At 46.3% G+C, this 16238-nt stretch overlaps 1 protein-coding gene across 1 annotated transcript in view; it reads left to right on the top strand.

Moving 5' to 3' along the window:
• LOC119953559 (E3 ubiquitin/ISG15 ligase TRIM25-like) overlaps positions 1-16238 on the top strand; it is a 48686-nt gene that overhangs the window by 30337 nt on the left and 2111 nt on the right. The window contains exons 3-5 of the mRNA XM_038777946.1: positions 2411-2644; positions 6042-6064; positions 15879-16024. Coding sequence (XP_038633874.1) covers positions 2411-2644; positions 6042-6064; positions 15879-16024 — 403 coding nt within the window. The remainder of the gene's footprint in view (positions 1-2410; positions 2645-6041; positions 6065-15878; positions 16025-16238) is intronic.

Genomic DNA, 16238 nt, shown 5'->3' with positions numbered 1-16238 from the left:
TGACACTTCAAAGAGGAAAAGTCACAGGGAGCCTGGCTCTACCAAACCTGCAATACTACCACTGGGCAGCAACAGCAGAAAAAGTGAGGGGATGGGTACAAGAACCAGACACAGATTGGGTACAAATGGAGGAGGCATCCTGCGAAGGAACAACCCTCCGGGCCCTGGCCACTTCAGCACTCCCATCCCCCTTAACAACCACAAGAGAAGAGGAAGGGTGCTGAAACCAATGGGCGGGCGGGGGGAAGGGGGGGGGATATCATCGGCCGATCCAGAGGGCAGCAAAATATACATAGTTAGTCAAATGAAGGACAAAACAAACCTCTCTGTAAAATAAAGCAAATTAGCGCGGGCACGAAAAATATAATGTATATAAGTAACAACTGTTTATAAATATGAGAAAAGCCAATAAAAAGATTTTCAAAAAAAAAAAAGGAGACGAGGTGGTGGTAGCGATGGATGCAGAGAAGGCTTTTGATCGGGTGGAGTGGAATTACTTGTGGGAGGCGCTGGGAAGGTTTGGGTTTGATGAGGGCTTTATTGACTGGGTGCGGTTGCTCTATCAGGCACCAGTAGCGAGTGTGCGTACGACCCGGCTGAGGTCGGCGTATTTTAAACTACACCGAGGGACGAGGCAAGGGTGCCCCCTCTCCCTGTTACTGCTTGCTCTGCCCATAGAGCCATTGGCCATGGCGTTAAGAGCCTCTATGAACTGGAAAGGGCTGGTTTTGGGTCGGGGGGGGGGGGGGGGGGGGCACTGGTTCTCGCTTTACGCAGATGACCTGCTCTTGTATATTTCAGACCCATTGGAGGGGATGGGGGAAGTAATGCAAATCCTGGGGGAATTTGGCAAATTTTCGGGGTATAAGTTGAACATGGGGAAATGCGAGATGTTCGTGATCCAGGCAAGAGGACAGGAGAAGAGACTGGGAGAGCTGCCACTTAGAATGGTAGGAGGGAGCTTTCGGTATCTGGGAATCCAGGTGGCCCGGGAATGGGAGGCACTGCACAAGTTAAACCTATCCCGGCTGGTAGAGCAAATGGAACAGGATTTTGAGAGATGTGACATGCTCCCGCAATCACTGGCGGGGAGGGTACAGACCGTGAAAATGACGGTCCTCCCCAGATTTTTGTTTGTCTTTCTGTGCCTCCCTGCAAGTGAAGAAACGTTGCTGGAGCACAGTCAGGGGGAGGGTGGGTTGGCACTGCCCGAACTTCTGCAATTACTACTGGGCAGCTAATATAGCCATGATTAGGAAGTGGGTAGCAGGGATGGGTTGGTGTGGGAGCGGATGGAGATGGTGTCATGTAAAGACACAAGTTTGGGACCACTGATAATGACATCTCTTCCATTCTCGCCTGCCCGATACTCCACAAGTCCGGTGGTGGTGGCGGCTCTGAGAATCTGGGGGCAATGGAGGAGATATAAGAGAGTGGAGGGAGCATTGTCTTGGACACCAATTTATAATAATCATCGGTTTGTATCGGGTAGGCTGGATGGTGGGTTTCGGAGATGGCAAAGGGCAGGAATTAGAAGGATGGGGGATCTATTTATAGACGGGAGCTTTCCCAGATTGAAAGCCTTGGAGGATAAATTTGAATTGCAGCAGGGATGGTTTTAGGTATTTGCATGTGCAAGACTTCTTGAGAAAGCAGGTTCTGGTCTTCCCACTGCTGCTGCCACGGGGGATACAGGATAGAGTAGTTTCCAGTACCTGGTTGGGAGAGGGGCATGTATCGGATATTTACCAGGAGCTTTCGGAGGTGGAGGAAACTCCGGTGGAGGAGCTTAAGGGCAAGTGGGACACATGACAGTGGCTGGGATGAGTAAGTTCTTCGGGGTAGAGGACAGGTGTGCGAGGTGTGCGGGAAGCCCAGCAAATCATGTCCATATGTTTTGGGCATGCCCGAAGCTTAGAGGGTTTTGGCAGGATTTTGCTAAGGCGATGTCCAAGGTGCTAAAAACACGGGTGGTGCTGAGTCCGGAGGTAGCGATCTTTGGAGTGTCGGAGAGAGGGGAGTTCAGAGGGCGAAAGAGGCTGACGTCTTGGCCTTTGCCTCCCTGGTAGCCCGGAGACAGATCTTATTAATGTGGAGGGACTCGAAGCCCCCAAGTGTAGAGACCTGGGTAAGTGGCATGGCTGGGTTTCTCAGTCTCGAGAAGATAAAGTTCGCCTTAAGAGTGTCAATGGTTGGGTTCACCCGGAGGTGGCAGCCGTTCGTCGACATTCTTGAGGAAAATTAAAATGTCAGCAGAAGCAGTATTCCAAGGGAGGGTAGGGGGGCTGGAGAATCCAACTCATGTTCTCCGAAGCACTAAAGTAGATAATGCCTGTATAGATTCAGCCAGTAAAACAACTTGCAGTCGAGTGAACTGCAGTGTAATAACCAGAGTGTTTCCATTTAACAGACTCTGATCAGGGAGACCAAAATCCAAATTCAGGAGAAATGTACTGCAATACGGAAGTATTTTGAAAATGAAGAAAAAGAAGCTTTTAAATACCTCGACAAAGTACAGAGACATGTGACTGGAGAAATCGATGCCCAGATTCTTGAACTGGAAAACAAAATGGAAGCCTTTGAGAAAGATCTGTCTGATTTCAGTGATCTCTTAACGAAGAATGACAAACTGATTTTCATACAGGTAACGTGTTTTATACTGCAGCCTCTCCTGTTGAGAACTCTTTTTAACCTGTGGAATTTTACGTCTTAGCTTTTTTTCAATCAAAATTCAGAGGAAGATGTTCCAGGTTGCTGGTAGATAGGCAGTGCATGGGGAGGTTTGGGTTGGGGAGAGTGTTGGCGATATGGGAGCAGTGAGAGGAAGTGTTGAAGTTTTAGAGAATTGGGGAAAGGCCATGGAACCGAGGTGTCATTAATGGGAACTTCTGGAATTTGGGAGCGGGGAAGTTGCAGGCTTTGGGAAGGAAGGGTTGATATTGGAGTGTGGGAGTGCTGGCAAGGTATTGGAGAATTTGGGAATATTAAAAGTTCCAGGAAGGTGTGCTGTAGGGTCTTTTAGCCCTGGGAGTTGTGCCTTGGGGATGTGTAAGTAATCGAGCATGGATTGGGAGCAGCAGACAAGCTTGTCTCTGGGAGCATTGGGAAAAGGACTAAAACACCAGCAACAATTTATACTTGTACAGCACCTTAAATGTAATGAAACTTCCCAAGGTGCTTCACAGGAGCACTATAAAGCAAAGTATGACATCAAACCTCACTTTAAAATATATTCATGGGATGTGGGAATCACTGGCAAGTCCAGAATTTGTTGCCTATCCCTTGAACTGAGTAGCTTGCTAGGGCACTCAGAGTGAACCACATTGCTGTGGGCTTGGTGTCACATGTAAGCCAGGCCAGGTAAATATGGCAGAATAAAGGACATTCATGAATCAGATGAGTTTGAATGACCTTTGACAAGACTTTTTTCTTTAAATCCAGATTTTTAAAAAATTGAATTCAAATTTCACCAACTGCTGTGATGGGATTTGAACCTGCAGTATTCTGGGTCTCTGGTTTACTAGTCCAGTCACAATAGCATTACTCCACCACCTCCCCGGGAAGGCCACCGTATTGTTCATTCCTAGTTATCTTGTGGACCTTTTCTTGGGTGCATCGGTTCTTGGGCTCTTGATGATCCCACAGTGATGATTAGACTCCCAGAATTTCCACACAGCAGTGATATAGGAATGGCAATCCATCTCCGAGTCAGGATGTTGTGTATCTTGGAGGGGGACTTGGGGGTGATTTGTGTTCCTGTGGTACTGTTGCTCCTGTCCTCAGTGGTAGAAGTCATGAGGTTTAGGAGATGCTGTTGAAGTCAGTCTGGTGAGTCGTTGTAATGCTTCCGGAGAATGGTATGAACTGCAGTGACTGTGAGCTGGAATTGGAAGACCAAGGGCTCAGTTGAATTAAATGATCGGAAAAATATTACTAGAGGAGGAAGGTAAGGACTGAGGGATTGTAGCAGTGATCAATTATGTTTGGACAAAACAAACTACTGGGGAAGGGACAAGGAGTAAATACATACACTGTCCCAAACCACTGGTGTCGGAATTCAGTGGTATGCATGTGAATGCACAAATATTCAAAACAAAACTAGTCCAGTTATAATACCACTACGCCATCACCTCCCCATTGCTCACTCTCCTCATAAGGAGGCATTAGGTCAGATGACTAAAATGTTGGTCAATGAGATAGGTTTGAAAGAGTGTCTTCAGGGAGGATGGGGGAGGCGGAGAGGTGTAGAGAAAGTAATCCAGAGCTTGGGACCTAGTTATCTGAAGGTTTGGCCACCAATAATGGAGCAGTTAAAACTGAAGAGGCCAGAATTAGAGGTGGACAGATATCGTGAAGGGTTGTGGGGCTGGAAGAGATTACAGAGCTAGGGAGCGGCAAGGCCCTGGAAGAGTTTGCAAATAAGGCTGAGGATTTCAAAATCACGATGTTGCTTGAGTGGGAACTAGTGTGGGTGGGCACAGGCTCATAAGGGAATGGGATTTACTGAAAGTTAAGTCACAGGCAACAGAGTTTTAGATGATCTCAAGTTTACGGAGGAGAGAATGTGGGAGAGAAGAGTCAGGAATATGTTGAAATAGTCGAGTCTGGACTATCGCAAATTGTTTTATGGTTTTAGACCATTAGGAGAGGCGGGGTCACTGCCTGTAGGTGAGGTGGATGTGGAGGAGGTTGTAATGAGAGGAATGACTGGGGAGAAAGAGTTTAGAATCCAGGATAATGGGGAAGGGTGATGGTGTTGTACTGTCATGGTGTTGGGGGTAGCTGAGATATGGCACTATTCTTAAGAGGGAGAGTTCAAGGAAAATAAATTCTGTTAACCGTTCTAAATTTCCTTTTCCCAGAAGTTTAAAAGTGAGTGCACATTGGTGTAAGATTTAATGAGGTAGCAACTTAAAAAAAAGGTTGTCATGGTACCTAAGGGATCTAAAACAAACTACATCAAATCCTCAATTTTCTCGCTACTGACTGGTGGTGAGGAACATCATTTCCTGCCAGCAATTATTGGAATATCATTGGTGTGAAGCCTTGTTTTTCTTTGACAATGTGTTGACAGAAAGTGAGATTCCTCACAGCTTGGGCATTCTTCCTCACTCCCTTTTCAGAACAACTAATTGGCTTGTCTGAAGATGAGTGCCTGATGGCGTTGTCGTACCTTTCATTTCAAGTAGAAATATTGGGCCAATCAAACAGCCTCGTCGTGTCCGACCTGGGATGTGACAAGGCCATTTAATCTCGTGAGAGGCCTCTCGCAAGACTTACGATGCTCGGGACACCTCACAAGATCTAACAACCTGTGATTTTAGCATTGCTGCCTCACGGCGCCGAGGTCCCAGGTTCAATCCCGGCCCCGGGTTACTGTCTGTGTGGAGTTTGCACATTCTCCCCGTGTCTGCGTGGGTCTCACCCTCGCAACCCGAAGATGTGGCAGCACGGTAGCATGGTGGTTAGCATAAATGCTTCACAGCTCCAGGGTCCCAGGTTCGGTTCCCGGCTGGGTCACTGTCTGTGTGGAGTCTGCACGTCCTCCCCGTGTGTGCGTGGGTTTCCTCCGGGTGCTCCGGTTTCCTCCCATAGTCCAAAGATGTGCGGGTTAGGTGGATTGGCCATGCTAAATTGCCCGTAGTGTCCTAAAAAAGTAAGGTTAAGGGGGTGGGGGGGGGTTGTTGGGCTATGGGTATAGGGTGGATACGTGGGTTGAGTAGGGTGATCATTGCTCGGCACAACATCGAGGGCCGAAGGGCCTGTTCTGTGCTGTACTGTTCTATGTCTATGTCTATGTGCAGGTTAGGTGGATTGGCCACGCTAAATTGTCCCTTAATTGGAAAAAGAATTGGGTACTCTTAAGTTTTTTTAAAAAGTTTGTTTGCTTTGCAATGATTAGATCCACAAGAAGCCCTGGTTAATGTTTACCATAGAATATAAATGAATCTCAGCAATTATTCTCCAACAGTATTACTGATATTTAATGCACTTATATCTTATACAATATTCATATTATTTGTTTTATCTCATTATTTCAGGGATTTAATTCAATGGGATTGAGGTAAGTGAAATTAAGTTTGCTGTAATTCACTGAAATTGATTAAAACTACAGCAGCTATGGTGCAGACCTTAATTTAAATGCACCTTTATCTGTTTCTGCTGCTGCAGTGTGTGCTACATTACATGTTAGACTTTTAAAATAATCGTTTCAGCTTGACTCAATGGCTACACCCTCATTTCTGGATCTGACTTAAGACCTTTCTTACTACACTATAAACAGACTATATAAATGCAAATTGTTATTGTTGATGAAGCAGAGAATCCACTTTCCAATCAGTCCGCACTCTCCTCTCACGCAGTCTAAATTGTTGTTGCCTTTACGATTGGCAGTCTCGCACGTTCTGCCTTGATGAGTTCTAGACAGAAAGCTTCGACAGCAGTGATCAGATTGTCATGAGTTTAAGCCCCAGGTATCCTGATTGTCACTTCAGTGGAGTACTGAGGGAGTGCTGCATTGTTGAAGGAGCTACCTTTCAGATGAGGTGTTAAACCAAGCTGCCGGTTGGGTTTTTAAAAAAGTCATTCATGGGATGTGGGCGTTGCTGGCTAAGCCAGCATGTACTGCCCATCCATAATTTCCCTTGAGAGGGGGATAAAAAAAATGCCATGCTGCGATTTAAAGAGGGGCACGGAGTTCATAACATGCCCTAACTGAGATTTATCTCTGAACCAACCCCATCAAAGTAGATTAAGTTGTTGTTTCCTGATTGCTGTTAATGCGACTTTGTGGTGTACGATTAGGCTGCTTCAGGGTCTACATCACACTAACTGAATTATAATTAACTTTATTAGCTGCAAAATGTCATGGAACAACATGAGAATACGAAAGTCCCTACATAAATGCAAATTCTTTATTTATTCAATGAATAACTGAAGAGAGATCTCCTCAAATGATATAAAGCATTTGTTACCTTCTCTGCTTATCAAATAGATTCTTCCCGAGGTGACTTTGAACACACTTTAAAATGGTGAAATATTTAAATCTTCTGAATGGCTCCTGCTAACCTGCAGTTTTACCCACATTCATATTAATGGAAAATATGATCATGTCGCATGGAGAATGTGGGACCCCTCCCAAGTCCGTCTACCCCGCCCGCAAAGAAGACCTCAATAGATTGACCAACCCTCACCCATCCCCCATAATAGCTGACGGTAACCAGCTCCCCAGAAAAGAAAATGATCGGCTGCTACGTTGAGAAAAACCCATCCACCCACTGCCTCATCGCATACTTGGTCTCCTCACGGTACAGAAATTCCACCAGGTCCCCTAACCAGGCCGAAGCCTTAGGCGACACCAGAGACCTCCACCCGAGCAAGTCTCGCCTCCGGGCTCTGAGCAAGTCGAAGGCCAAGACATCTGCCGTCGTCCTGCCTGCAGCACAGGCAAGTCCAACACTCCAAAAATGACCACCAATGGCCAAGGCTCCAGCGTAACACCCAGAATCCCTGACATTGGTTCAAAAAGAGAGACCCAAAAATGAACAAGTTTGGGGCAGGACGAGAACATGTGCCTGTGGCTCACTGGCCCCTTGGAGCACCGCACACACCTGTCCGCCACCCCTGAGAAGAACCCACTCACACGCCCCCTGGTCAGGTGTACCCTGTGCACCACGTTGAACTTTATCAGACTTAATCTTGCACACGAGAAGGTAAAGTTAACCTGGTGAAGTGCCTCACTCCATACCACATCCCCCCCCCCCCCCCCCCCCCCCCCCCCCCACCTCAAAGACATCCTCCCATTTCCTCTTCTTCCAGTGGTGCCTCACCAGCAACTGCTCATAAATGTCTGAGATCCTTCCCTCCTCTAGCTTGTCCAAGGACAGGACCCTATCCATAAGCAAGGACGTCAGTACCAGGACAAACAAAGGAAGCTCTTTACATACAAAATCACGCACCTGAAAGGATCTAAATACGTTGTATCTCAGGAGCTCGAACTTCTGCAAAATCTGCTCTCGACCGACAAACCTACCCTCCAGAAACTTATCCCTAAACCTCTCCAACCCCTCCTCCTCCCATGCCCTGAATGTTGATTCTAAGCCAGACAGCACAAACCTATGGTTTCCCCAAATTGGAGGCAACAGCAACATATATCCTAATTTAAAATGCTGCTGAAATTGATTCCAAATCTTCAAAGAGGCTGTTGCCGCTAGGCTTGACGAAAATTTCACTGGAGAGAAGGGGAGTGGGACAGTAACAAGGGCCTTCAGACTCAATCCTATCTACAAAGCCTCCTCCATCCACCCACATATAGAGTCCGGATCCTTAACCCACCATCGCGCCTTCTCGATGTCTGCCACCCAGTAACATTACAGCAGATTAGGTAGTGCCAATCACCCTGATGATCCATTTGCAGAATGGATAAGACCCACCCAACCAAAAGTAGATATTAACTCATTGACCATATCAAAGAAAGCCTTAGAAAGAAAGACTGGGAGACACTGGAACAGAAACTGAAAGCTTGGGAGAAAATTCATCTTCAGCGACTGTACTCATCCTGCCAGGGTCAGAGGGAGGGCATCCCATCTCTTCAAATTAGCCTTCACCCCATCCACCACACTGGGCAAGTGAGGACCAATCATGGGACATCCCATTCCCAGATAGCAGAAACTAGTCCTGGCCGGATAAAACAGTAGCCTCCCAGATCCCCTCCCCTCCCGGGAGGAGTTGGGGGGGGGGGGGGGGGGGGGGGGGGGGGTGTGAACTGGAAAAAAAATCACTCTTGCCCAGGTTTAGCTTATACCCTGAAAAAGAGCTAAACTCCCTTAATAAATAAATAAAATGCTTATTGTCACAAGTAGGCTTCAATGAAGTTACTGTGAAAAGCCCCTAGTCGCCACATTCCTGCATCTGTTCAGGGAGGCTGGTATGAGAAATCTCCATTATCTCCCCTACATTGCAGAGTAGGTGCGTGGTGTATAATAGCAAATCATTCACATATAAGGACACCCAATGTTCCCTCCCTCCATACTCTATTCCACTCCAACTGGTAAATTACCTCGACACAATGGTTACTGGCTCAATCACACAACAGCGGAGATAATGGACACTCTTTCAATGAAGGTGGAATTTAGCGTGATCAATCCTGCCGATGCTGCTATTGGCCTGAGACCGACGATAATGGGCACTCTTACCTTGAACCCCTGTTCAGTTGCAAGTACCCTGAGCTCAGAGCTTTAATACGGACACTCACAGTGGAGGGCCTGTACAAAAGTCTAATCCAAGATATAAATTTTGGGCTAAAGCCAAACCACCCCAACATCTCGAAGAGGTAACCCCACTCAATCCTGTCGAACACTTTGTCCTCATCCATCGAAATAATCACCTCTGGCTTGGTCAATGCGAAGGACAACAAAACCACATTCAACAATCTCCGATGTTGACCGACAACTGCCAGCCCTTAACAAATCCTGCCTGCCCCTCGGAAATCACCCCTGGCAGGCCGGGCTCCAAACGAGTTGCCAACACCTTAGCCAACAACTTAGCATCAGCATTTAGCAGGGAAATAGGTTGGTATGACCCACACTCCTTGGGAACCTCATCATTTCCAGAATCAAGGAAATCAACGCCTGCATCAGCATGGCAGGCCACACCCGCTGGGACAGAGGATTATGGAACATATCCCGCAGAACTGGAACCAACATATGGGCACATTGTTGATAATATGCAATAGGGAATCCATTCGGACCCGGTGCCAACGAATACAATTCATGATCTTCTCCTCCCCAATCAGCATCTCCGGTTCCACCTCCGGGAAGGTCAACCCATCCAAAAACTGTAACATTATCAAAACCTCTTCCGGAGGTTCAGACTTATATAGCCCTCGGTAAAAGGTCTCAAACACCTCATTAACCTTTCCTGGGGCAGAAACCAACCTGCCACCCAAGTCCTGACCCTGATCAATTGCCTGACAGGCAGCCTGTCCCCTCAGCTAGTGAGCTAATAGACGGCTGGTCTTCTCCCCATACTCATTAAAAAGTCCCCCTCGAGCGACGCAGTTTGCTCACTGCCTTCCCCATTGGCAACAAATCGAAATCCATCTGCAATTTCTTTCTCTCTGCCAAAAGCAACCGAGTATTGGTGGTCTACCTCAAGGATGGAATCCACCAGCCTCTACTTCTCCATCTTCCCAGCTTTATCCCAGGTTAGATTGTGCTGCACCCCGCTGGTTTTCAGGTGCAACACGACCAGTAGATCCCACCCAACCCACCCAAAGTCTTTCAAATATTGAATCAACAATCACCCCCCCCCCCCACCCGTGCCCAACTTCAATACCAAACATTATAGGAAGAGAGGAAAACGACATCCAAATTCTCTCCCCCAAACAGCGCCAACAATACAATAAACAATCTCCAATTTCACCCAGCTACAAGCCCCATAACACCACATCCTCCCACACTTTACAATTCCACACAAAAAATACAGATACAAAAGAGCTTAACAATGAACAAACAGTAAAGACCACAGTCCTCGAGCACTTCAGATCACTCCCCAATCCGTGTCTATTAACAAAGTAATTCACTTCCTCCGATGCATTGAAATAATCGTCTCTGTCCATGTAGGTGACCCGAAGATGAGCCTGATGCATGATCCCAAATCGCACTTTGCTTTTGTAGAGCGCAACCTTGGCCTTATTAAATGCCGCACATCTTCTTGCCAGCTCTGCCCCAATGTCCTGGTATATTCTGGTGGCATGGCCCTCCCATCTACAAGCTCGGTGGTCCTTCGCCTATCTTATCTTGTCCAGGTATCTTCGGAATCTGACAACGATCTCCCGTGGTGGGCTCCCCTGACCTGGGCTTCTGCCCAGAAGGGCAGGAAGGGTCAGGCTGGGTCGGAAAGATCCTCTCTTCCATCTCTCTACCTATTAGAGATGTAACTCGTGCCGTTTGTACATTCCAAGCCCTCTGGCAGCCCAACAATTCTTAAATTCTACCATCTGGAGCCATTTTCCAGATCATCAACTTTGGCCTTTATTGCCCTCCCCTCACTCTTCCGCCTGAAACACCATCTCTGCCTCCAAAGAGACAATCTGATCATTATGGCTGGTGAGCGCCTCATCCACCTTCTTGATTGGCGCTCCCTATACCGCTTTCCGTGGATCCAGCTTGAGCAAGGATGTCAGATAGGTGCCACGACCCCTCAGTCACCTTCATCAGATCCTCAGCAACCACTTGTTGCTGCTTCTTAAATTCACTTGTTAAGAAGTCCACCAACTTCTCAGTCGTCCACTGAGGGGGCATCGGTGCCACAGAAACCTCCGCCATTTTCTCCCTTCTGAGGCTCGAGGACCTTCTGAACCTGGCACGGATCCCTTGCCCGACTTCTGCCTTGTACTGGATCCACAAGGCATAATTTGCAAGAGGGGATCTTATTCTAAACAAACTGCACTAATTTCTTCCCAAAAATCATCTGTCAACCGGGCAGAAAGGGCCAAAAAAAAAGGCGGAACCACCACATGTATGCGTATGTTTACCTCATAGCCGCCACCAGAAGCCATATTTGATTATACATTTTCCAGGGATCTGAATGGATGTATAATCACTCCATTAACTAAGCACACGAGTTCATCTAAATTCACCCTGTTTATCAGTACCACCAAATAGGAAGTGGACAGCTGATCTGCACATTTTCTGTTTGCTGAGGACAGTTAAAATTGACCCGTGAATTTTCAAGATTACGCTACTAATCAAGGAGTGAATGTGTGTATAATCATCTGATTAAATTATACCAGAATGTGTGCATAGTCACCTCATTAATCAAGTTTGCTCAGCCCCTTACACATTTCACCATTACTTGCTACTCTTGTGAGTGACCCCTGTGTCTTATGTTCAGGAATGCCCACACACTGTCCATCTCCCTAATCATACATTAATTTAACCTGCGGGCGTATTAATAATGCCTCCTCGTGATTTGGTCTGGATATTGCATATTCCTGCTATGTCCTCCCAAATCCTTCTCCAGTCATTAAATTCCCTGTCCAAACCCCAACTCGAGGTTGATTTCTGATTCCTGGCCTGTGGTTGAGTTGCAGAGCTGTTTAGGCAAGTTTGTGCCATACCTGGGATTGCAGATCTCCAGAAATGATCAGGTAGGCACACACAGCAGCTGGTCTGTGCACAGGAAGGGCCTACAAAAAGCAATAAAATAAATGTACAGATAATCTGTTTTCTGGTGGTTGGGTTAGGAGAGGAGTACAAGCCAGGACATCAAAATAAATCTCCAGTTATTCCTTTTGCTTGTACCAATACGGCTTTGCTGAAAATAATTTTGAACAGTCGTTGGACCCAAAGCCTGGACGCAGTCATCCATTGAAACCCTCTGCTGAGCCTACAAGTGGCAAACGTTGACAGGGCAGCAATAATAACCCTGACCGAGTCAGGAGGAATGAAGTGAGATAGTAGATCTCATCAGCCAATTTCACATTTTTTTGCCCCCTCTATTCCTCTCGATTTTGGGTAGGATAGTGGAGGAAAATTCCTCTGCTGGAGCAATTGACTTTTACTCTCCCACTTCAAAGTAACATTCGAGTAGCTACTTATGGCAGGGGGATGGGAACCGATGCAGGAAGTCGGAGGGAAGTAAAACGGGGCCAGAAACGGAAAGCAGTAAGGGGGAAAGTGTAAGGCAGAGAAGCCATCGTCAAAAATCAAAAAGGGCCACAGTACAGGGTACAGTGACTGAGGAGAGTGTGAAAAGGGAGGTGGTCAATCCAGGATTGAGGGTGTTGTGCCTAAATGCACGCAGTATACAGAACAAGGTAAATGTGCTTGTTGCGCACATTGAAATTGGCCCATACGATGTTGTGGGCATCACAGAGACGTGCTGCAAGGGGATCAGGGCTGTGATTTAAATATCCAAGGATATACGTCCTATCGAAAGGACAGGCAGATGGGTAAAGGGGGCGGGGTTTCATTGTTAGTAAGGAATGAAGTTAAATTGATAGAAAGGAGCGATACAGGATCAGAAGGCATAGAATTTCTGTGGGTAGAGTTGAGGAATCGCAAAGATAAAAAGACCCTGATGGGAGTTATGTACAGGCCCCCTGCAGTAGTCAGGAAGTGGGGCAGAAAATAAATCAGGAGATAGAAAAGGCATGTAAAAAAGGCAATATTACAATAATCATGGGGGACTTCAATATGCAGGTGGACTGGGAAAATCAGGGTGATAGTGGATCCCAAGAAATGGAATTTGTGGAATGTCTAAGAGATGTTTTTTTGGAGCAGCTTGTGACAGAGCCTACTAGGGAACAGGCAATTCTGGATTTGGTGATATGTAATGAGGCAGACTTGATTAGGGAACTTAAGGTGAAGGAACCCTTAGGGAGCAGTGACCATAATATGATGGAATTTACCCTGCAGTTTGAGAGGGAGAAGCTGCAATCAGATATAATGGTATTACAATTAAACGAGGGTAACTACAAAGACATGAGGGAGGAGCTGGCCAGACTTGATTGGAAAAGGAGCCTAGCAGGGAAGACAGTGGAACAGCAATGGCAGGAGTTTTTGGGGGTTATTAGAGAGGCACAACAGAAATTCATCCCAAGGAGGAGGAAACATGCCAACGGGAGGAGAAAGCATCCATGGCTGACGAGGGATGTCAAGGACAGCATAAAAGCTAAAGAAAAAGCATATAAAGTTGCGAGGATTAGTGGGAAACCAGAGGATTGGGAAGTGTTTAAAAGCGAGCAGAGAACAACTAAACAGCAATAAAGGGCGAAGAAGATGAAATATGAGTGCAAGCTAGATAGTAATATAAAGGAAGATAGGAAGAGATTTTTTTCAATGTATAAAAGGTAAGAGAGAGGCAAAAATAGACATTGCACCACTGGAATATGTGGCTGGACAAGTAATAGGAAACAACGAAATGGCAGACAAACTGAATAGTTACTTTGCATCAGTCTTCATAGTGGAAGACACCAGTGGGATGCCAGAGCTCCAGGAGAACCAGGGGGCAGAGGTGAGTGCAGTGACCATTACTAAGGAGAAGGTTCTGGGGAAGCTGAAAGGTCTGAAGGTGAATAAGTCATCTGGACCGGATGGACTTCACCCCAGGGTCCTAAAAGAGATAGTTGAGGAAATTGTGGAAGCATTAGTGATGATCTTTCAGGAATCACTGGAGGCAGGAAGGGTCCCAGAGGACTGGAAGGTGGCTAATGCAACACCACTGTTTAAGAAGGGAGAGAGGCAGAAGACGGGAAATTATAGGCTGGTTAGCCTGACTTTGGTTATTGGTAAGATTTTAGAGTCTGTTATTAAAGATGAGATCGCAAAGTACTTGGAAGTGCATGGTAAAATAGGACTGAGTCAGCACGGCTTTGTCAAAGGGAGGTCGTGTCTGACAAATCTGTTGGAGTTCTTTGAAGAGGTAACAAGGCAGTTTGACAAAGGTGAACCAGTGGACGTGATTTATTTAGATTTCCAGAAGGCCTTTGACAAGATGACGCATCGAAGACTGTTAAATAAGTTAAGAGCCCATGGTGTTCAGGGAAAGATCCTGGCATGGATAGAGGATTGGCTGACTGGCAGAAGGCAGAGAGTGGGGATAAAGGGGTCTTTTTCAGGATGGCAGCTGGTGACTAGTGGTGTGCCTCTGGTGCTGGGACCACAACTTTTCACAATATACATTAATGATCTGGAAGAATGTACTGAAGGCACTGTTGCTAAGTTTGCAGATGATACAAAGATCTGTAGAGGGACAGGTAGTATTGAGGAAGCAAGGGGGCTGCAGAAGGACTTGGACAAGCTAGGAGAGTGGGCAATGAAGTGGCAAATGAAATACAATGTGGAAGAGTGTGAGGTTATGCACTTTGGAAGGAGGAATTTAGGCATAGACTATTTTCTAAATGGGGAAATGCTTCGGAAATCAGAAGCCCAAAGGGACTTGGGAGTCCTTTTTCACGATTCTCTTAAGGTTAATGTGCAGGTTCAGTCAGCAGTTAAGAAGGCAAATGCAATGTTAGCATTCATGTCAAGAAGGCTAGAATACAAGACCAGGGATGTACTTCTGAGGCTGCATTAGGCTCTGGTCAGACCCCATTTGGAGTATTGTGAGCAGTTTTGGGCCCCGTATCTAAGGAAGGATGTGCTGGCCTTGGAAAGGGTCCAGAGGAGGTTCACAAGAATGATCCCTGGAATGAAGAACATGTCGTATGATGAATGTTTGAGGACTCTGGGTCTGTACCGGTTGGAGTTTAGAAGGATGAGAGGGGATTTTATTGAAACTTACAAAATACTGTGAGGCCTGGATAGAGTGGACATGGAGAGGATATTTCCACTTGTAGCAAAAACTAGAACCAGAGGACACCATCTCAGATGAAAGGGACGATCCTTTAAAACAGAGATGAGGAGGAATTTCTTCAGCCAGAGGGTGGTGTATCTGTGAAACCTTTTGCCGCAGAAGGCTGTGGGGCCAATTAACTGAGTGTCTTTAAGACAGAGATGGATAGGTTCTTGAATAATAAGGGGAATACGGGTTATGGGGAGAAGGCAGGAGAATGGGGATGAGAAAATATCAGCCATGATTAAATGGCGGAGCAGACTCGATGGGCCAAGTGGCCTAATTCTGCTCCTATGTCTTATGGTCTTATTGCGCCGACTGATCCATTTCTCTTCTTGATTTCAGCCTTAGGTGTAGGTTGGATGTTCCTTCACTGCGAACCCTTTCACTTTAAATGTAACAGTTCATTATATCTGCCAGTCTATTGTAATAGGCTCATTTTCCAGGAGAGACCATTATCATTTACTGTGCAGTAGATTTGTTTTTATTTAAGCAGCAACGCTACATGTAATTTAACGTGGCCTACACATTTTCTGTAGAATTAAAGAAGCATCTGAACCGCTGGCACCACAGCCACCTCCTCCCGATGTCAATAAGATAACGACGGATAAGATCAACTGGGTACAGAAACAGTACGAAGCGGTTTCCCAGCTCGAGAGGGATCGAGACATAATGGCCACAGTGTGTAAGTACAACGCTGTCCATCCTGTTTTACTCCACTGTGTCACTAACCAAACTGCATCAAGGTTTTCCAATAAAAGTGTCCATCTAATTAAAACTGTAACTCAGGGCACCTCGCATATCAAGCTGAAACAGCTTGCTGCACTAAAACCATTAGGGTTGTCTGTTACAGTTCTCTGAGGAGGTAACAAGGAAGTTTGACAAAGGAGAACCAGTGG

Source organism: Scyliorhinus canicula, chromosome 18 (assembly GCF_902713615.1).
Source record: "Scyliorhinus canicula chromosome 18, sScyCan1.1, whole genome shotgun sequence".
Lineage (NCBI taxonomy): Eukaryota > Metazoa > Chordata > Chondrichthyes > Carcharhiniformes > Scyliorhinidae > Scyliorhinus > Scyliorhinus canicula.
Note: the sequence above shows the minus strand (reverse complement) of the source record. Positions and strands in the feature narration are given on the sequence as shown.